The sequence below is a fragment of the Nicotiana sylvestris genome, chromosome 2 (assembly GCF_000393655.2).
Source record: "Nicotiana sylvestris chromosome 2, ASM39365v2, whole genome shotgun sequence".
Taxonomy (NCBI): domain Eukaryota; kingdom Viridiplantae; phylum Streptophyta; class Magnoliopsida; order Solanales; family Solanaceae; genus Nicotiana; species Nicotiana sylvestris.
The window spans coordinates 70883876-70906825 of NC_091058.1; the positions used below are offsets into that span (position 1 = coordinate 70883876).

Consider the following 22950-nt stretch of genomic DNA (forward strand, 5'->3'; position numbering starts at 1 on the left):
TATAACTTATACATTCTTCTTAGAAATTATACAATTGTCATTCTTAATACAACATACCAAACAGTGAATAATCAACAATCCCAGTATAACTAATTCTAACATAACTTATACCGGCATAAGACCTATTCCAACCAAACGACCCCTAAAGGGTTACCACTTACCATATCATGTGCACTGAACAATCCATTATCACGTTGAAGGGTTCATATTTTTCTAGACTGAAGATGTAGTAATCTCGCGAATGGTGATGATCCAAACAGATATACAATTGCCGAAATTACAAGCCAACAATTCAACTTCTATAATTCAATTAATAAATACCATTTCAACATACATATGATCACGTAACTAGGGCCTTTCAAATGAAATGATTTCAGAAATAATTGACATTCATGTAACTCGGACCTTTCAATTATCAAATGAATGGTCGAAGAGAAGGTTGTCAACACATGAAAAGAGTACAAAATTGCCAAAATCGTTACAAAGAATACGACAAATCTGGCAATTTCAGCTAATATAGCTACTAGCAAGCATTCTGAATCCAGGATCAACACTTTGATTGGTGCAGGCTAGGCCTGTTACAGAACATTCGACCGTTGGCCCTCACAAATGCAGCTATGCCCAAACTTATGCTTGCCCAGACCATTGCATATAGCAAATTCCGAAGATCAAAACGAACTATAGACAGGGAAATAAAAACAGGAAACATGTGTAAGGTTTAAGACATAGAGATCGTAAACAGGTAGTGTCGTGGCAACATAATAAGCAAAGAGGTTGTGAAAGACTAGATTTGCCATCCTCCAGAATTTTAACACATGCTTAGAGAAAAGATCAAGACAATGCAAATTAGAGAACATTAAATTATTCCTCATCTTAAATTATTTGGTTTTGCCGATTTTGATGAGATACTGCAACGTACTCCTTCTGCAGTTCGGTTCTTCTTAAATCCTTATTATGATGAAGTTAAATTATTTATACCTGACCTGAGTATAAAATATGATCGAAGAATTATTAGCCCATTATTACCTTATTCCTTTTTTTATAATGAAGGAATTAAAAGGATTTGGATTCTTGAATAGAACTTCAAAGATAATGATTGAAGAACACATTAAGAAAAACTTCTAAATTATGACAACTCACCTTTCCTCAGCGACAATAAAGAAAAGAATAACCCCGTCATTATCAGTGCCAATGCTATAGGAAATGACTGTAATCACATAAGATACTTGTCAGGAAAATGTCGACCCTAATTACTACTGACGGTATTGAAAGTTAAGGTAAACTGCATGATGCACACTAAAGACTATATGACTGTCATGAATAAAAAGGAAATGAGATACAAGAAATAAAAAGAAAATAATGTGAAGTGTAAACCCTGATTAACGGTTGTCATGCTGAATAATTGGGGAGTAGATACCTTGATGTAAAAACAGTTGCACCAGCCCAGAAAGCAGAAAATGACACCCCTTAGCGAATTGAATAATACCTAATCAAACTTAGCTGAAATTCACAAAGGTCTCTGATAAGCAGAGCAGCGCAGATTTCTTTCTTTCCTTCTATAGCTATCAGTACTGTATGATCATTATTATTGCCCTAAATCCACTTTGACCGAATGGGGCATAGACCAATTAGACCAATAAGGAACAAATTCTTATTTTATGGCTTCAATAAAGGCCTAGTATATGCTTTGGGCCAAAATCACTAACAATGTATCCGTAAAAGTGATAAGCTCGTCAAACTTTTAAATAACAGAAACATATAAGACTGACGGGTTAATAGTCGATAGATTGAACGGGGATCAGTGAACACTTCGGTCTTAAGTCAAAACAAATTAAGAGTATTGGTGTACATGGGCTGTCCAAATACTGGTAAATTCTAGCTGTGAGGGCTCAAAGAAGTTGCATTTATATCTAATTTGTGTTGGTGGGGTGAGGCCACAACTGGATTGATGGACAAAATTGGGAAGGATGCATCTCATTACATAATGCTTAACACTATATCCTGAATGTCCAACTTAAAAATAACTAAATGCTTTGACAGGTATTTGCAGCTGACAGTGACTTTTGAGGGATTATCAATAAAAGAGGTGTGGTGGGACAGCCTTCAGAAAGATTCAACAAAATTACATACCAAAATAACCTTTCTTCTGTGCAGCAATCAAATATCATTCTATCATTCTGTAGTTCTTTCACTCTTTATAAATCTATATGAGTTTCTTTTAATAAAATTAGAGATATTGTCACGTAAACCCGTGTTTTTTCCCTGTACCCAGGCTTTAAACCGAACATAAAGAGGAGGATACTTAAGAACTGGAAACATGAACTTCACTTAAACTACATTATAGAAACCTTACACTGATGAAGTCAACAATTTGCTATGCCAATATGGTCTAATCAATTGAATCTGATGAATGTGAGCATGTTAAACATGATTAAACAGCATAAGTAATAGCACTCACAGCTTTAGTCTCAATGCCTCCTTTTTGGGATGACGGTTTCATGTCTCGAGGGACAGATAAAATATAGTGTCCTTGCAATAAATCAATGGCATCCTTCATGATATGAAAAGAAGGAATTAAGAATTCAGTTTCCAAATTGGAAAGAGAAGCTCAAAATCGTCATGGCCAATTACAAATTAGGCACTGGTATACATAACAGATTGAACATTATTAATCAGAACATCTCCTAGTAGCTAGGGCAGCCCGGTGCACTAAGCTCCCGCTATGCCCAGGTTCAGAGAAGGGCCGGACCACAAGGGTCTATTGTACGCAGCCTTACCCTGCATTATTGCAAGAGACTGTTTCCACGGCTTGAACCCGTGACCTCCTGATCACATGGTAGCAACTTTACCAGTTACGCCAAGGCTCCCCTTCAGAACATCTCCTAGTAGTTAACAAGAAAATAATCCAATAAAATGGCAGCACATTGCAGATGGACTCGGGCACGTGAAGTTTAGTACAGTTCCAAAATTTCAACTGGCAGATTAGTATGAAACCAAGTTGCACGTAAAAACACATAATAAAGGCTACTTCCACTTGATGTGACGTACAAACCTGAGCAAAAACTAACTGCTGGTATGACGCATCATTACCTGTTTTGTACCATCAACAAAGTTGTTCAAGTAGTATCGTGTTAGAGCATTCCATCCATCAGTGAGAATCCCCTGGGCTGTTCTATGACCATATCTGCAAATCGAATAACAAAGTAGACTTTGGTAGTGAAAATGATGCATGCATAAAAGCTAAATCCCAGAGCTTAGTGCTCCAGGATATCATGCAAAACATGTGTTAAAATTTTAATCTCAAAACTGAGATATTTCGCAGGATGAACAGAAGTCCTTTTAGTCATATTACTGATTATAAAAGAATAAACCTAATTGGGCATGGATGTTATAAAGCAACTTCCAGAAGCCATGCAACTTGACACCCTCAGTGTTGTTTCTGGGTATTCAATAAAATTGAGACATCAGGAAACAGAGATATGTGAAAGATTCAATAGCACACACTCTGTTGAAAATGTCAAAAGTCCCACATTGGTGGGTGACATATTTGGTTGGGATTGTTTCCCTATAAAGGAGGCCTAATGTTTAGGATTTAAACATAGCTCTCATTTGCCTTCTTATCTTCTTAAGACATTTGTATCTTCTCTCTTTAGTATTATTTCACTTGTATTTTGGAGTGAATAAAATATTGGTTGTGTCCGAGGAAGTAGGCAAAATTGGCCGAACCTCGTAAATTCTGGTGTTCCTTTTATTGTTGCTTTATTGTCTTATTTATTATTTGGTGGCTGTTATAATTTTTGGTATAGTAGTTCTGATTCATTCACACTATATACATTTGGCTTCCGCAACAATTGGTATCAGAGTCAAGGTACTATCTAAGTATGCTCTGTGGTTGCAGTATAGTCTGATCTTCCACATCAGAAAAGATTTATCTTGGTAATTGAGTCAAGGTTCTGTCTGAGTATGCTCTGTGGTTGCAGCTTAGTTTGATCTTCCACACCAGAAAGGAAATAATCTTGATTTGTGTCGTCAGCTATTAAATAATATTTGTGTCAAAGATGAGAGACAATAAACAAGAAGAATCTACATCAAGTGTGAATAATACGTCATCATTGACATCTTCGCTTATGACAAGAATTGTGTCAAATGCGAAATTTGCGGTAGAAATATTTGACGGGTCAGGACATTTTGGGATGTGGCAAAGCGAGGTTCTAGATGTCCTTTTTTAACAAGGGCTGAATCTTGCCATTGAAGAAAAGAAACCAGATGTTATTGGAGAAGAAGATTGGAAAATTATCAATCGTGTTGCTTGCGGTACCATTCGATCCTACCTTGCTAGAGAGCAGAAATATCCATACACAAAGGAAACTTCTGCAAGTAAATTATGGAAAGCACTGGAGGATAAATTTTTGAAGAAAAATAGTCAAAATAAATTGTACATGAAGAAGAGACTGTTTCACTTCACCTATGTTCCTGGTACCACGATGAATGAACATATCACCAGTTTCAATAAGTTGGTCACAGATTTGCAAAATATGGATACAACTTATGATGATGGTGACTTGGCCTTGATGTTGTTGGCGTCACTTCCTGATGAGTACGAGCACCTTGAAACTACTCTACTCCATGGAAATGACGAAGTTTCTCTCAGAGAAGTTTGTTCGGCTTTGTACAGCTATGAACAAAGAAAGCGAGAAAAACAGAAGGGCGGAGAAGGAGAAGCACTATTTGTGAGGGGTCGTCCTCAAAATCAAACGAGGACAAAGAAGGGAAGATCCAAGTCAAGATCCAGACCCAGCAAAGATGAATGTGCCTTTTGTCGAGAAAAAGGGCACTGGAAGAAAGACTGTCCGAAGTTGAAGAATAAGGCCAAACATAACAATGGAAAGGCCATTATGGATTCAAATGTAGCTGATTGTGATGATTCAGACTTCTCATTAGTTACAACAGAGTCATCAACATCATCAGACATATGGTTGATGGACTCGGCTTGTAGCTATCATATGTGTCCCAACAGGGACTGGTTCGTGGAATTTCAAGAAGGAGAATATGGAGTCGTCCACACAGCGGATAACAGCCCTCTTACCTCATATGGCATTGGTTCAATACGATTAAGGAACCATGATGGAATGATCAGAACATTGATAGATGTTCGATATGTACCGGATTTGAAGAAGAATCTCATCTCTGTGGGAGCCCTAGAATCAAAAGGGTTCAAAATCATTGCAGAAAATGGAGTGATGAGAGTATGCTCCGGTGCACTAGTGGTAATGAAGGCTAATCGGAAGAATAATAATATGTACCGCTATCGTGGCAGTACAGTTATTGGGACAGCGACAGTAACATCCAGTGACGACAAAGAGGCAGAAGCAACCAAGCTATGGCACATGCGCTTGGGACATGCTGGAGGAAAATCCTTGAAAACTCTATCAGATCAAGGATTGTTAAAAGGAGTAAAGGCTTGCAACTTGGAGTTTTGTGAGCATTGTGTCAAAGGGAAACAGACAAGGGTTAAATTTGGTACAGCGATCCATAATACTAAAGGCATTTTGGATTATGTACACTCTGATGTTTGGGGTCCTTCCAAAACACCTTCATTGGGTGGGAAGCACTATTTTGTAACCTTTGTTGATGATTTTTCCCGAAGAGTATGGGTGTATACAATGAAAAACAAAGATGAAGTGCTGGGAATTTTTCTCAAATGGAAGACGATGGTGGAGAATCAAACAGGCAGGAGGATCAAGTGTATTCGCACAGACAATGGAGGTGAATACAAAAATGATCATTTCAATAAGGTCTGTGAAAATGATGGCATCGTCCGACACTTCACTGTTAGACATACACCACAACAGAATGGAGTGGCAGAACGTATGAACCGGACCTTGCTGGAGAAGGTACGGTGTATGTTGTCCAATGCTGGCTTGGGCAAAGAATTTTGGGCTGAGGCAATTACATATGCATGTCACCTCATTAATCGTCTACCATCTGCTGCTATTGATGGCAAAACACCATTTGAAAAATGGTACGGAAAACCTGCTGTAGATTATAACTCTTTGCACGTGTTTGGCTCAACTGCATATTATCATGTGACGGAGTCAAAATTGGATCCAAGGGCAAAGAAGGCTATTTTTATGGGAATTACTTCTGGAGTCAAAGGATATCGCTTATGGTGTCCTATGACAAAGAAAGTAATATTCAGCAGAGATGTTACCTTTGATGAATTTGCTATGGTAAATAAGGTAACAGAAGATACCAAACAAAATGAAGGTGCTTCTAAGCAGGTGGAGTTTGAGGGAAAATTTATTTTTCCTACACAAGAAGCAGAGGAGGAAACAAATGAAGATTACCCTCTGGAAGGAGAGCCAGTAGAGGAGATTCCAACTCAGGAATCTCAACAACAACTTGAATCAATAGCAACCAGCAGGCCAAAAAGAACAATAACGAAACCTGTTCGTCTCATAGAGACGGTTGCTTGTGCAACCTCAATTGTAGCTGATGATGTTCCTACTACTTATAAAGACGCTGTCCAAAGTTCAGAAGAAGATAAGTGGAGGATTGCCATGAATGATGAAATACAGTCCCTTCATCAGAATCATACATGGAGATTGGCCAATCTCCCGAAGGGAAAGAAAGCAATTGGGTGCAAATGGGTATTTGCAAAGAAGGAAGGATTTCCTAACCAAGTAGATGTTCGCTACAAAGCAAGATTGGTGGCCAAAGGATATGCTCAAAAGGAGGGAATTGATTACAATGAAGTGTTTTCTCCAGTTGTAAAACATTCCTCCATTAGAATTATGTTGGCTTTGGTAGCACAATTGGATTTGGAACTAGTTCAGATGGATGTAAAAACTGCGTTTTTACATGGAAACTTGGAGGAGGAAATCTACATGACTCAGCCAGAAGGATTCAAAGTTGCTGGAAAAGAAAATATGGTGTGCAAACTTGAAAAATCATTGTACGGATTGAAACAATCTTCTAGACAATGGTACAAGCGATTTGACGAGTTTATGTTGCGGCAAGGGTACAAGAGAAGCAAATACGATCATTGTGTGTATTTGCACAAGCTTAAAGATGGTTCCTTTGTATATCTTCTCCTATATGTTGATGATATGTTGATAGCTTCCAAGAATTCGGAAGAAATTGATAAGTTGAAGATTCAACTGAAGAAGGAGTTCGAGATGAAGGATCTGGGTGAGGCAAAGAAAATTCTTGGCATGGAGATAATTAGAGATAGACGTTCAAAGAAACTCTGTTTATCTCAGAAAGAATATTTGAAGAGAGTACTACAACGTTTTGGCATAGATGACAAGACTAAGCCAGTTAGTACTCCACTTGCTCCCCATTTTAAGCTAAGTACTACTATGTCGCCAAAAGATGGAGCTGAACAGGAGTACATGTCAAGGGTGCCATACGCAAATGCTGTTGGTAGCTTGATGTATGCAATGTCCTGTACGAGACTTGACATTTCACAAGTTGTTGGAGTTATTAGCAGATATATGCATAATCCAGGAAAGGAGCATTGGCAAGCTGTGAAGTGGATTCTACAGTATATTCATAATATTGTAGATGTTGGGTTAGTTTTTGAGCAGGAAGGCAATCAATCTGTAGTTGGATATTGTGACTCAGATTTTGCGGGTGATCTGGACAAACGAAGATCAACTACTGGTTATGTGTTTACTTTTGCAAAGGCATCAGTTAGTTGGAAGCCTACTTTGCAGTCAACAGTTGCTTTGTCTACAACAGAGGCAGAGTGCATGGCTATTACAGAGGCTGTGAAGGAGGCAATTTGGCTTCAGGGGTTGCTAAAGAGCAAGGCGTTGGACAAAAAAGTATCACAATTTTTTGTGATAGTCAAAGTGCTATTCAATTAGCGAAGAACCAAGTTTATCATGGACGAAGCATATTGATGTTCGGTATCATTTCGTACGAGAAATCATAGAAGAAGGTGGAGTCACGGTGAAGAAAATTCATACTACGGAGAATCCTGCTGATATGCTGACAAAAGTGGTGACTGCGGTCTCAAGTTTCAACATTGTTTGGATTTGATCAACATTGTTGAACACTGAAGATTGAAGATGAAGACACAACCAAAATTTGTTATTGAGAGAAAATTGAAGATGTGGAATTTTGCCAAAGTAGAGATTTGTTGAAAATGTCAAAAGTCCCACATTGGTGGGTGACATATTTGGTTGGGATTGTTTCCCTATAAAGGAGGCCTAATGTTTAGGATTTAAACATAGCTCTCATTTGTCTTCTTATCTTCTTAAGGCATTTGTATCTTCTCTCTTTAGTATTATTTCACTTGTATTTTGGAGTGGAATAAAATATTGGTTGTGTCCGAGGAAGTAGGCAAAATTGGCCGAACCTCGTAAATTCTGGTGTTCCTTTTATTGTTGCTTTATTGTCTTATTTATTATTTGGTAGCTGTCATAATTTTTGGTATAGTAGTTGTGACTCATTCACACTATATACATTTGGCTTCCGCAACACACTCACACAACAGATATATACAAAACTGGCAACAACAACAAAAACCACGCCTCAGTCCAAAACAAAGTTGGTCGACGATATGAATTCTTACTTCTTTCTAGATATGTACAAAACTAACATTAACCTAAAATCTGAATCATTTAGCAGCCAAAGAAAACATACAGTTGATAATTGAAATCCGATTATTTGACTAAAGCTTAGTGTGATGACCAACCATGTCATCATGCCACATAGGCGCCATTTGGCATATATTAATGCCATGTGGAAGCTTACATAAGAAGAATGCTAGCATTTGTGAGAAGATTTTGGAGAGGTGTGGACATTTACTTAGGAAGAACCTAGATCCTTATGGATTTGCTAGGAAAGTTCTTGAAATCTTCTAGACTTGTAGAGAATTCTAGAAAAAGCCCTTATCTTGTAAATATTAAAGACTTGTGTAATAATTAATATTTACACACTAGCCCCTAGGAAACTAGTATATAAAGGGGGCCATTCATTTGTAATTCACCAAGCAAACAATTCAAGTTCTCCCTAATAAAAAGCTTCCTTTAACAATTTTCTTGTGTTCTTTCTTCCATTCTCTTAGCGATCTTGAGTGTAGTAAGGCTGACTTGACATAGCAAGAACGTGAGCAAGTTGTGCAAGATCGTGAGCGAGTTGTCAAGTGCCGCACGTGTACTTGGTTAACAACTAAGGACGTGACAACGTGGTATCAGAGCGAAGGTTTCAACTAAGGGAATGGCGAACGACGGAGAAATTAACGCTGCCAACACCCAAGCCAACGTCATCCAGGATGCTGCTGGCAAGATCGGCCGTAGCAAAAAGAGGAATGCCACCAACCAGAGCCAGGAGGTGCCACCTGAGGTTGTGTCGAACGAAGGGCTTACATCCCAAGAACCATCTGCCACTGAGGCGAGCGAGGATAAAGTGGAGGTCCTTCCAGAGGACGTCTCGCTCGGTAAAGAGTGGGGGATGAAGATGAACGCGGGGATGGATGCCGTGGAGATCTTTGGCCAACGCTTGGGGAAGGTGGAAGGCACCCTTAACGTTCTTGAGGGGCACACTCTTGAAGAGATTGAGAGTATCTGAAATGACTTGGAGGGACGTACACAGATTGAGATGGAACTAAGGCAAACCATCACTGCCTTAGAGTGCAGACTCATGGAGGCTTTGAGTACTATCGATGCTATGAAGGCAAAGATAAAGTCACTCGAGGAGCATGTCAATGCTGGCATGACCGAGGTAGCCAGCAATGTTGTGGTGACGAGGGAGGCCAAGATCGAGGCTCCCAAACCCCCGGTGTTCAAAGGTGTTCGTGATGCACAAGAAGTGGAAAACTTCCTTTGGCACATGGAGAACTACTTCAGGCATGGCAAAGTGAGGGACGACGAGGCCAAGATCAACACTGCAGTATTGTACCTCTCAGAGACTGCCATACTATGGTGGAGAAGGAAGATGGCCGACGTCAATAAAGGTCTATGTACTATTACCACATGGGATCAGTTCAAAGCGGAGTTCAAGCGGCAGTTTTTTCCAAACAATGTCTTGTACGAGGCAAGGCGCAAACTTAGGGAATTGAAGCAAACAGGGAGCATACGTAACTATGTCAAGGAGTTCACTACCCTTATGCTTCAAATCCCCAACCTGACCAATGATGACTTGTTGTTCCACTTCATGGACGGGTTGAAAAATTGGGCTAAGCAGGAGTTGCAACGCCAACAAGTCACTGATATAGACCAAGCCATAGTGGAGGCCGAATCATTGATGGACTTCAGGCATGCCAAGCACGACAAAGGCAATGGCAAGGAGTCAAAGGTTAACAATGTCAAAGGTGGGGGAGACCGTGGCAAAGGCAAGGAGATACAACAACAATACTCCAAGACTCAAGATTTCAAAAAGTCGAGTGGCCGTCAGGGGTACGCCGAGAAGAAGGCACAGGTCGAGAAGAAGGGATGCTATATATGCGGAGGGCCACATGGATTCAGGAATTGTCCTGACCTCAAGAGCCTCAGTGCCATGGTACGTGAGCGGAAGGAGCAGCCACAAGGAGAGAGTCCGGGAACCTCACAGTTGGGTATGATTGGATTATGTGGTGCTGTCACGAAGCAAGCTATCCAACCTACCGAGAATGGCAATCAGTACGTGGATCTCACCATCAACAACAAGCCCGCTCGTGCAATGGTGGACACTGGAGCAACTCATAATTTCGTGACTGAGACTGTCGCAGAGACTGGAATTGAAGCTTGCTCCAACCAGCTCTCGCGTCAAGACCGTGAATGCCGAGATACAGAATACTCGTGGGGTAGCTAATGGAGTTGGTGTCAAATTGGGAACTTGGACAGGTATGACAAACTTTACCGTAACCGCTATGGATATCTGTGACATCATACCGGGGCAAGAGTTCTTTAGACATTGTCATACTTTAATCGACCCCTACCTCCAACGTCTCTTGGTTATGGAGCGAGAAGGAGCTTGCATGGTACCTACAGTGACTATGCCACACGGACAGATCCAAGCACAACTCTCAGCTATGCAGGTTGTCAAGGGGATCAAGAAGGGGGAGCCCACGTTCGTGGCAACCATTGAAAGTCTAGAGGAAGACAAGAATTTTCAAGAGACAGTGCCGCCTTGCATAGAGAAGTTGCTTGAGGAGAACAAAGATGTCATGCCCGAGGAGTTGCCTAAGCACTTGCCGCCTAGGCGAGAGGTGGATCACAAGATTGAGTTGGAGCCAGGGGCTAAACCACCCGCATTTGCCCCATATCGTATGGCACCGCCCGAGCTGGAGGAGCTCAAGAAACAATTGAAAGAGTTGTTGGATGCTGGTCATATTCGCCCATCAAAGGCACCTTTCGGCGCACCAGTATTGTTCCAGAAGAAGAAGGATGGATCGCTGCGCTTGTGCATATACTACCGAGCACTTAATAAGGTTATAATGAAGAATAAGTAGCCGATCCCACTCATTGCTGATTTGTTCGATAGACTTGGGCAAGCCAAGTACTTTACCAAGGTGAATCTTTGAAAGGGCTACTACCAGGTTCACATTGCGGAAGGGGATGAGCCAAAGACAGCATGTGTGACGAGATATGGAGCCTTTGAGTGGTTGGTGATGCCCTTCGGCTTAACCAATGCACCGACCACATTTTGCACCGTTATGAACAAGATCTTCCATCCCTACCTTGATCAGTTCGTGGTAGTCTACCTAGACGACATAGTCATCTACAGTAACACCTTGGAGGAGCACATGGAGCACTTAAGGAAGGTTTTCCAAGTCTTGCGAGAGAACGAGCTATACATCAAGAGGGAGAAATGTGAGTTCGCGCAATCAAAGGTGCATTTCTTGGGCCATGTCATTAGCAATGGCGAGCTACGCATGGACGATGCTAAGGTACGTGCTATCCAGGAGTGGGAGGCACCCATAAAGGTAACTGAGTTGAGATCCTTCCTTGGCCTTGTTAACTACTATCGCTGGTTCATCAGTGGATACTCAGCAAAGGCCGCACCATTGACTGAGTTGCTAAAGAAGAACAAGCCATGGGTTTGGACGGAGCATTGTCAAAAGGCGTTTGAAGGCCTTAAGACAGCTGTAACAGAGGAGCCAGTCTTGGCGTTACCTGACTTTGCCAAGACATTTGAGGTGCACACAGATGCCTCAGACTTCGCCATTGGGGGTGTCCTGATGCAGGATAAGCATCCCATAGCATTTGAGAGCCACAAGTTAAATGAGATGGAGTGGCGTTACACGGTGCAAGAGAAGGAAATGACTGCCATTGTGCATTGCCTTCGTACATGGAGACATTATCTGCTCGGGTCGAGGTTCGTGGTCAAGACTCATAATGTGGCTACTAGCTACTTTCAGACACAGAAGGAGCTCACACCAAAGCAGGCTAGGTGGCAGGATTTCTTGGCCGAGTTTGATTATGCGCTGGAGTATAAGCCAGGAAAAGGTAATGTTGTAGCCGATGCCTTGAGCCGGAAAGCCGAGCTTGCTGCAATCACTTCAGCGAGATGGGACATTCGGGAGGCTATAAAAGAAGGCATGCAGCATGATCTAGCAGCCAAACAGCTTATCGAGTTAGCCAACAAAGGCAAGACGAGAAGGTTTTGGATAGAAGACGGCCTACTACTTACCACAAGTCGACGGGTCTACGTGCCTAAGTTTGGGGACATTAGACGGCAGATCATAAGGGAGAGTCATGATACAATGTGGGCTGGTCATCCAGGCCAACATCGCACCAGGGCCTTGGTTGAGTCAGTCTACTATTGGCCACACATGCGAGATTATATAGAATGTTATGTGCAGACTTGTCTTGTATGTCAGCAGGACAAGGTGGAGCAACAACAGCCCGAAGGACTTTTGGAGCCACTACCAGTTGCAGAGCGTCCATGGGAGAGCGTGACTATGGACTTTATTACTTTCCTACCGAAGTCCGACGGTTATGGTACTATTATGGTGGTCGTGGATAGATTTTCCAAATATGCCACCTTCATGCCCGCCTTACCGGGTTGCACAGCTAAGGAAGCCGCCAAGCTATTCTTTAAGAACGTGGTAAAGTATTAGGGCTTACCAAGGCATATCATCAGTGATCGAGACCCCAGCTTCACTGGGAACTTTTGGAGAGAGTTGTTCGACATACTTGGCACAGAATTGCACTTTTCTACTAGTTTTCACCCACAGACGGATGGACAAACGGAACGGGTCAATGCCTTACTAGAATGCTACTTGAGGCATTATGTAAGCGCGCATCGGAAAGATTGGGCAAGGCTCCTAGACATTGCCCAATTCTCTTATAACTTGCAGCGGAGTGAGTCCACGGGGCGGAAGCCATTTGAGCTAGCCACAGGCCAACAAACACAAACTCCACATTCATTACCAGCCGCGTTCGAGGGAAAGAGTTTGAGGGCTTATCATATGGCCAAAGGATGGGAGGAACAACTCGACACTGCTAAGTCTTACTTGGATAAGGCAGCTAAGAAGATGAAGAAGTTTGCGGACCGTAAGCGGCGTCTCACGGACTATAGAGTTGGGGACATGGTCATGGTGAAGTTTAACCCAAGACAGTTCAAAGCACTACGGGGCATGCATCAGAATCTGATTCGCAAGTATGAGGGGCCATTTAAGATCGTCGGCAAGGTAGGCAAGATCTCATACAAGCTTGACATGTGTCATCGTATCTTAAGATCTACCCTGTCTTCCATGCTAGCATGCTTAAGCCATATCATGAAGATAAGGATGATCAGAGTAGGGGCCAATCAAGTCGAGCGCCAATGACTATCATCGCCTCGCATGATCGGGAGATTGAGGCTATCATAGATTACCAGGCCAGGCGAAAACAAGGGCAAAAAGCCACCGCTATGTTCCTCGTCCATTGGAAAGGGCAATCACCGGAGGAGGCCACGTGGGAACGATATGAAGACTTGTGGCAATTCAAAGATAAGATTCGAGAGTTTATGCAGCAGCATTGCGCCGCGGTCGTCATAATATTGGGTAGGGGAGAGTGTGATGACCAGCCATGTCATCATGCCACATAGGCGCCATTTGGCATATATTAATGCCATGTGGAAGCTTACATAAGAAGAATGCTAGCATTTGTGAGAAGATTCTAGAGAGGTATGGACATTTCCTTAGGAAGAACCTAGATCCTTATGGATTTGCTAGGAAAGTCCTTGGAATCTTCTAGGCTTGTAGAGAATTCTAGAAAAAACCCTTATCTTGTAAATATCAAGGACTTGTGTAATAATTAATATTTACACACTAGCCCCTAGGAAACTAGTATATAAAGGGGGCCATTCATTTGTAATTCACCAAGCAAACAATTCAAGTTCTCCCTAATAAAAAGCTTCCTTTAACAATTCTCTTGTGTTCTTTCTTTCATTCTCTTAGCGATCTTGAGTGTAGTAAGGCTGATTTGACATAGCAAGAACGTGAGCAAGTTGTGCAAGATCGTGAGCAAGTTGTCAAGTGTCGCACGTGTACTTGGTTAACAACTAAGGACGTGACATTAGTCTTTATAAATCAAGATCTCGAGATAAACTATCCATGGAATTTTGCAGTTGGCATTGAAAGATTCAATGGGGATAGTCTTGCTTTTGATATGAATGTAATTGTCCAACAACTAGTACCAATGTCAATGATGGTTCATCCATGTCCATAGATTCAGGAACTTCGCCAGGGTCCAAATCCTACTGATATGCCTGTATTTGTACTAATGCACTCTCCAATATACGCTTTGCATATGAAGATAATTATACATTTTTTCACATACAGAAATATGAAATACATAACAACTTTTCACATCTACATAATGTATTAGTACACTAATAACCTACCCCGTTCTAGCAGTTCCGAATAGTTCATGCTTGCAAGATGTTATCAAAAATGTTAAGTTAGTAGATATATGAAAAGAATTTCAACACTCATTATGAATATCATTTTTCTATTTCAGCAGAACAAGAAAGTCGTTACCTGACAAAATCTCCCTTTAAAGCTGGAGTACCAGAGTACTGGATGCTTATATCATCCCCATGGTTGGCCCACACTGAAAATAGTTTTAAGGTAAAAGAAAAAACGGTTAAGACAAAGAAGTTTAATATCTATCAGCAAAGAAGCTTTAACACAGATATAAAAAATAAGTGCTCACAGATTTTGAAGCTTTCATCAAGGTTGGGGTGTGAGCTAATAGTTTCTTCAGCATCGAAAATACCAAGTCGTCTGAGCTGGAATTCCAGCATTTTCCGACCTAGCATGCTCTGCAAACAAACATCATCAATTAGAACATCTGTAAAGTGTGACGAGAAGTTAACCTAAATTTGTACGAGTTCCTCAGGAGGGAAGATACCTGAGTTACATTTGTACGGTCTAGGCAGTCAATGCAGTTGGTCCTCACAACTCCAAGTTGCAGCTCAACTTTCTCACCTTTTTCATTTAATAGAAAGTACCTATAACATAAGAATAAGAAATCCAAATTTAACGATCAAGATCAGGTGAAAAAACAATTAGATACTACAAGAAGAGAACTGGTAAGGGATGCGCTTCTATTCCACCCTGCTTAACAAAAACCCAAACACAAAGACTTACTTTATGATGCATTCAAATTTAAAGTCTCTTAAAACAACACCATGCAATTGATTGTTATTTTGGTCCACACAGAAGCTCTGTCATTGTGCCCAATGCCACCCCACGCTCCCTTTTTTCTACTCGCTCCTCTCTCTCATAATATTTCCTGACTCAATCTGCTATTTGGTTTAGTTATTCAGTTTCACCCTAATTTTCAAACCACATAAGAAGAGCTCTCTGTCTGCTGCTAGTGTGCTGCCTCTGCATGCGATACAGGTGTTTTGGTATAATCTTTTGATTTGGAGATGTATAACATGAAAGGGGACGTTCACGTTTCGCTGATTTATTTCTAATAGTTCCTGCTATGATAGAGTATACCCAGTTAAGTATTAATGTAAAAGTTGTCACAATGACTTCAAGTAGATTCAAGTGCATACCATGCTACCTTAGGTTGGATTTCTTGACTAGTTCTTGGTTAAAAAAGTTCAAGCCAGGTTTTACTGGTTTGTTTGCCTCCCAGACAGCATAAAGAGAAGAAAAACAGTTAAAATTGTTTACAATTAGCCCACCATACCCTCCACCATATCGTCCCTCTCGATTCAGGTAGAGGAGATTCAGATTCAGATTTGGAGCATACTTTTTATGTTGTCCCAAATTAGTTGCATCTAGTAATGGGGTAGAGAAAACTGAAACTCTATACAAGATAGTAAACTAGTAAACCTAAAATATATATTTGTATATACATATTGTGTTGTGTGTCAGATCTACACTCGGAAGAGGACATACCTATTTTTAATGAAGAAATCCTCAATTTGATCATAGAGGATAGAAAGACGCTCAAAATGAACATGCCCACATATGTGGTGAAAATCAAAGTGCAAGTATCTGCAAAAGTCACCAGATATTAGAATGAAGTGTGCTGCCTATAGATTAATACCACTTACCACGAGAAATAACCTTACAGACGTACTTCGCATCCTCACCAACAACATGCTGCATTGCATTCGCGAACTTTTCACTTAGGTGTCCTTCTCCTCCATGCTGATAAGAGTTTTGGAGGAAAAAGTCAAGGACGGATAGATAAAATTGTCTAAATTTTTCAATGCAAATAAACATCTTATGTTTTTTTAATACATATCACATTAAAAGATCAAAGATGAGACTTCCTCCAAGGTATCCAAAAAAAAACATCAAGCCACGTTTCTAACAGATCAACTAGCCTAGAAAAACAAGAATGATTTTATACCTTGTTGACAAGATCAATTGATAAAACATTTCCATACTTCTTTCTCAGATCCAGGTAGTGTCGCTCAACAACTCTAGGCTGTAGAATGTTACACAACAAATTCATTAAGAGTGAAAGGCACAATAAGAGTGTTAAAGAATTGAGATACTAAAAAAAGAAACAGTGGTACTCAACTGCTTCTATAATTCTCACTATCTCAAACTTGGGCTTATATGTCAAATCAACAATCTGATTCCATAGTAATGGGATTGACCCTCTGACCTACAAAAGGCAATAAGTCTTACTCCTATGAAATAACAGGATACCTCAAACAAAAAGTGAAAATGAACATATGCACCTAAGTCTTTCACATAGAGCGCGAAGCATTCTAAAATGTGATATATCAGTAAAACTCAAGCATTCATTTAAGATTGTGAATTTCCGGACCTTTCCTTTCGCTACTAGCCAAAAGGATTTCCTTTTCTGTAAAGAGATGACTTTGATCATACACATAGTCATTATCAAATTGGACACCAAAAGGGATCTTTTATGCTTCTCGTTATACAGCTCTACAGCTTCTGAACCCAGTCAAATTAGATTCAGGAGACATGTCATTCTGGCCCACATGGAAATGAAAACCCACCCACATTTTTTATTAAACTAGTAAAGAATAGGTGATAAGAAACCTGTCAAGAAAATGTTAAAGAGATAAAAACACACCCACACACAAACACTGATTATGCGGGAGGTTATCTACTGCTAAGCAACTAATAAAAATTCAAGCAAATAGAAGATGAGCTATTGTCAGGCAGAGAGTTAATAAGTTTTATTGTCGTTGTCATACCAAAATGTACATTGCATCTCGGAGGTCCTGTATTGAGAATTAAACTGTCTTTCATCAGTAAGCTCACGAGAAAACTTTGATAAGTCAAATAACTGACGCAGTACATTATAAGAAGGATTTCTATACAGAATGGTCTGAACACCAAAAACCGTCTTGATAATTGATTTAGTTATTTCTTTAGTCTGATGACATCCTGTCCTCCACCCTAGTACTCTCGATTCCTTCTAATCAAACCCTTCTTCTATCACCAAAAGACAGGAAAACACACACACAACTTGCACCAGAGAAAGTAGAACAAAAGTTATTAGTTTAAACATTTTATCTCAACAAAATCAAGTCAACATCAAATTCTAATGTAACAGGATTTTAAACCCCCCCCCCCCCCCCACAGTCATATCTACATATGTATAAAAGGTTATTTCATGAGCAACAAAAGTGTTGGTGTAGAAACAAGTCAGAAATAAAGTTTGAACAAGTGTACCTGAACAAATGATGCTGTATACCCTTTCATCTGGATAATTTGCTCACTTTCCACAAAATTTGCAACAAATCCATCAGAATCAGCCCCTCTTCTCCACATTCGAGTGCCTACATTGATGAGCCAATTGCAGTAACCAAGAGAAAAGGTTAAGACTGATTAACTAACAGAAACTGAAGACCAGAGTAAAAAGAAGCGAGTTGCAACATGGATTCTATATAATTTGCATTCGTTTCATATACACGTTAATGAAAATGGATGATTCTTCAGAAAACTCATAACACTATCTGTGACCTTGTCCATTACTTTCATTGATCAGGCTTTGACAAATTGTAAAGTCAAGAGAAAAACAACAAGAAGAAAAAAGGAATACCAGTTCTCCTGTTGCATCTCCTTGCAATCAGCGTAATATCAATGATGTCTTTTCCAATTGCAGATTGAAAATTGTGAAAACCTTAAGATAAGTTAAGGCGTACATAAAAAAGGAACAATAATAGCTCCCATCACGCAGGAGTTAAAGTAGATGTGCTACTTGGAATAATCTGTGAATTTAACTGAATTTACAGGGATACTGCCTTGGACGACAGGAAGCAAGAATGGGTCAAGCTGTAAATTCAAGGCATAACAAATGAGTCAAAAACTTAATGAGAGAATAAAATGAACCCAAAGCACATAGATATCTGACCTTGTTATCTATCATCACTTCCATCATATAGTTGTTCCAAAGAAATCGAGGGTCTGCCTGCATAAAAGAAATTAAAAGCGATCTTTGAGATTACAGTTGCTTGTCCACCAACTAAAATAATTTAGAAGCAAGAAAGCTGCTGCATTTAAATAGATGACTTTAAGCAATCAGAGCTACACCATCACATCTATAGGACATTTACAACACTTACTTGTCTCCATAGAGGAAGCAACTTGGATTCATCACCCAAATCATGCAGTCGCTGAGCACTGCAGTGTGAACCATAAGTATTTTACTGTTAAGCACTACACCGTGATATCTTAACAATCAGATGAAAGACAATCAGCAATACAAATGTGTCAAATATATTCCATGCGGGCTGCAGAAGATAACATTTCCAAATTGAAAATAGAGTAATACTTTATATTTAAAAAGCTCTTAGCTCATAGAATTCACCTGTAAAAATGGTAACCTAAAGAGGTCTAATACCGAGAAATGTTGAAAAAATAAGAGAAATTGCCTTAATTTGTCGTTGAAGACAGTGACCTAAATTTCTTTCAGGGGTTCAATGATATGAGAAAACATAGAGGGAGTCCAAACAAGTAATTCGGTATACACTAACCAATAGCCCCCAGAAAGGACCAAAGACTAAATCTCTAAGCTTTAGAATTTGGAAAATATATACTTACATAGAAAATGGATTCTGTGCCTAGCCGAACATAAAAATAAAAAAAAGAAGCGACATATAAGCAGGTAGAAGGTTGAAAAGACATTTCACCTTAATGTTAAATTGACATCATAAGAGAAGTACAGACCAGGAGTCCTCTCTGCAACGTTAAGCAGTGCCAAAAACTGAGCTTCCATGTTTTTCTGCCAAAAGCCAAAGCTATATCATAGGTACATAAATGAAAATACTAGCATGAGATTAAAAAGAAACAGGAATAGGAAAGTAAATTGGAAATCGGAGACCTACCTGTTCAGCAGGAGAGTTCTTGAGAGAGTGATCGCAAGGAAAAAATTTCATTGATGAAACTTTAAAGATAGGGTGCCCGAAGTAAGATCCCACACATTCCCGTTCCGTTATGACAAGTAAATATGAACCTGAATGCAAGAACAGCACACATTAGATCAGAGCAAGTTTAGCAAGCTCAATAGCACGGCCACTTACTATCATAAGGCATAGTGGGATAAAGAGAACTCCATAATCATTCTTTTCTGGAATTTTGATGTTTCATTCGACTTCTTTCTATATATTCTGTATCTGTGTGTGATTATTTTATGGAACAAAATTTGAGAGAGAATGATTAACAAAAGGGGACAACCTTGACATGTATAAGGGATATTATTATTACTTGATATAGAGCAAATTGATAAAAGAATTTTGATTTACTGACAGCTGACCTGCTATTGAAATATAAAAGCAAAAACTTGAACTTTTAGTGCTTCCTAAAACTACTTACCAGCCAAAAGCTTTAGCATGCCTATAACACCAAATACTGTCTGAATTTTGGGAACACGAACCGAACTGCATTCTGGAACCTCATCTAACATAGAGAAAACATACAAGAAATAAAATATTGTTTGCTTAATACATATTCCAGAAGAAATTCATAAACAGGAACAGAAGCAAGTAACCTATTAGTTTCATAGATCCATCCATGCGACTAATCTCCAAACATGAACCACAGGATCCATCAGTAGGCTCAACAACATACTGATCTGGGAATTCCCAAAGTCGCATCCTTGTATATAGTTTCTGTGAAGGATCTGCCTTCTCCATCATAATTTAAAATGCTACGGACACTGAAACACAGAGTTGATTACCAAACCATTGCCTTTGTGGATCAATTAAAGTGGAATATGCAAAATATGAAAAACCAACAAAAGAATTCAAAAGGCCGGGTGACAGTGCCACAAGCACTAGCAAACTAGTGCAAATGAAGCAGCTATGTTAGGTAACTAACACAACAAAATAATGCAGCTGCAAACTCGAAACAAATTACATGTTAGGGTTACATTAATTGTACGTTGAAAGTACTTTCTTTCCTCAGAAACATTAAAGTAATTACCTTTAGCAGTTGTTGATTCTCCATTCTGATGGACTAAAAATCATATAATGAGAGAGAATCATGATTCTCCATAGCACAAGTAGTATGTCACATATGAAAGCTTTTGTTCTTTCTATTGGATATATATTCAAGACCAACTCAATCCACGCGAGGACCTAATCCTTCCCCTTCAAATGTTTCACACATTGAACCTTGTTTTTGGAAACAAGATCGTTATTTTGCAGACAAGAATTATCTCAAGAAACGTATCTAACACATTCTTGACACGAAAATTCCCAAGGAAGTTATTGCCTTTATGGACTAAGAATTTCAGGGACATTATCAAAAATTCATTAAGAATCCCGTATCACAGATGATTACAGAAAGTGAAAAATTGACGTACCTGAGAAGAAAAATGGACGTACCTGAGAAGAAAAATTGCCTGAAAATGAAAAGGAAAAGTGAAGTAATGAATCAACAGGTCAAGGGAGGCTTAGCCCAACCCAACCAAACCAAAAAGGATCAAGAATGGTAACAATGGAAGAGAAAAAATAGAAATTTTACGGGCAAATGGCATTAAGGGAGTGGGATATAACGGCTGATTCGCGTAAAATTAACGGAATACCGAACTATGCCTTAGATGTCGCCGCCCAGTTAGTGCATGTCACTTTCTTGTACTTGTCCGTTTTTCTTGTATAGGATTTAACATATATCTAGTGAAAAGGTTTACATGTAACGCCTTGTACCAAAATCTTTCGTGTCTCATCTCCATGTTCTAATACGTTGTGTTCCATTTGTCACCCGGCATGGTTTGGTGGGTACCACACAACAAATATATGAATTTAACATATACTATAACTTATGTCCCCTGAAGAATTATTATTATACTATTTGTGTATTTTAACATGTAAGAGACAAATTCAAAATTTAAGTTGATGGATTAATTTAGTATCCATGGCAGAGTCCGAGGAGCACAAAACACAACACGAAATTGATGCTCGCTAATCAAAGATAGTATAGTAAAATAGCGTCTTCATAGGGATTGAATTTAAATAATGTTCGAATAATTTCTGGTTTAATTGCTATTCAGGAGGATCAACACTTGAGTTAAATGATTATGAACTATGTTTAACTACTAAAATAGAGAAATTGACAATTGACTGCAATGAACTAGAGATTAATAGAGTTGATTTCTTATAAATGTGAGAAATAAGGGTGTGATACGATATGTGCAAGATAACCATTTGGGATTTAACTCTAGTTTAATTCACTCTAATGTTCTAATGATTCTCACGAATTCACTCGATGATTAGTTCAAACGTGTAGTCAAGACTCCTCTCTCGATTAAACCTTAACTCTACGAGGTGAACTAATATAAGAACTGTGAAAGTATGCAAACATGCATTAATGGATTAGCCTTTAGGAAAACGTCTCTCGAATATTCTCCTAACTTAATTTAATCAACAACTCAACAAGTTCTTTCGATTACTTAAGAGAAACAATGAAATTTAAATCAAACAAAATAATGCCAAAGATAATCACCAAAATATTCCTCTTTCGATCAAATAGACCAGTGAATAAAATTGCAATAATTTAAAACTCCATAAACGAATTCAAGCAAGAACTAGAGTTAAAATTCACAAATATTTATCAAAACATCATATCCGTCACACCCTAAGGTAAGCTACTCCATAATTATGGAGGAATTCATCACAAAAAGAGTTAAAGAATAAGAAAGTATCAATCTAACGTTATAATTCAAACTCCCGTATTGAATTGTTGGAAAGATGATGAAATTCTGTGTCTTATAGCCTCCAATGCTCTCCCAAAGCTTCCAAGGTTAAAAGTCCTCTAAAAATCGTATTTTTGGCGTATTTATACCATGTCGGAACGGACCCGGATGAAACTACCCTTTTCAAGCCGAAGTGGGACACTTGGACCACGAAAATACACTGGTGCGGCGCCCTGTGCGCCACATTAGTGAGGATCTTCATAGAGTTGATTTTTTTCACTTTGCAGAATTTTGCACTAGTGATATGAGCCCCGCAGCGGGGTAGTGCAATTTTCTTAGAGTAATTTTTATTTTCTCACTTTTTGATATTCAGAGTTGGTCCTCAACCCCC

At 39.4% G+C, this 22950-nt stretch overlaps 1 protein-coding gene across 5 annotated transcripts; it reads right to left on the reverse strand.

Annotated features, from left to right (window-relative positions):
* Positions 1–277: 277 nt before the first annotated feature.
* Positions 278–21432, reverse strand: LOC104241040 (phosphoinositide phosphatase SAC6-like). 5 transcript variants are annotated; one of them, XM_070167980.1, is made up of 22 exons: positions 21392–21432; positions 21253–21269; positions 20415–20582; positions 20240–20323; positions 19753–19880; positions 19558–19649; positions 18991–19048; positions 18780–18836; positions 18667–18700; positions 18468–18548; positions 18098–18204; positions 16968–17054; positions 16794–16871; positions 16518–16588; positions 16334–16432; positions 15330–15429; positions 15132–15240; positions 14957–15029; positions 3091–3184; positions 2459–2551; positions 1141–1207; positions 278–678 (listed from the first exon to the last, which is right to left on the reverse strand). In XM_070167980.1, exons 3-22 carry the CDS (start codon positions 20560–20562, stop codon positions 548–550), a joined length of 1791 nt encoding a protein of 596 aa, XP_070024081.1. In that variant the 5' UTR covers positions 20563–20582; positions 21253–21269; positions 21392–21432; the 3' UTR covers positions 278–547. The 5 variants fall into 5 exon arrangements, with proteins under 5 accessions (XP_070024081.1, XP_070024080.1, XP_009794246.1 ...); XM_070167979.1 differs by having other exon boundaries at positions 21231–21269; XM_009795944.2 differs by lacking the exon at positions 21392–21432 and having other exon boundaries at positions 21253–21381.
* Between the last annotated feature and the right edge of the window lie 1518 nt (positions 21433–22950).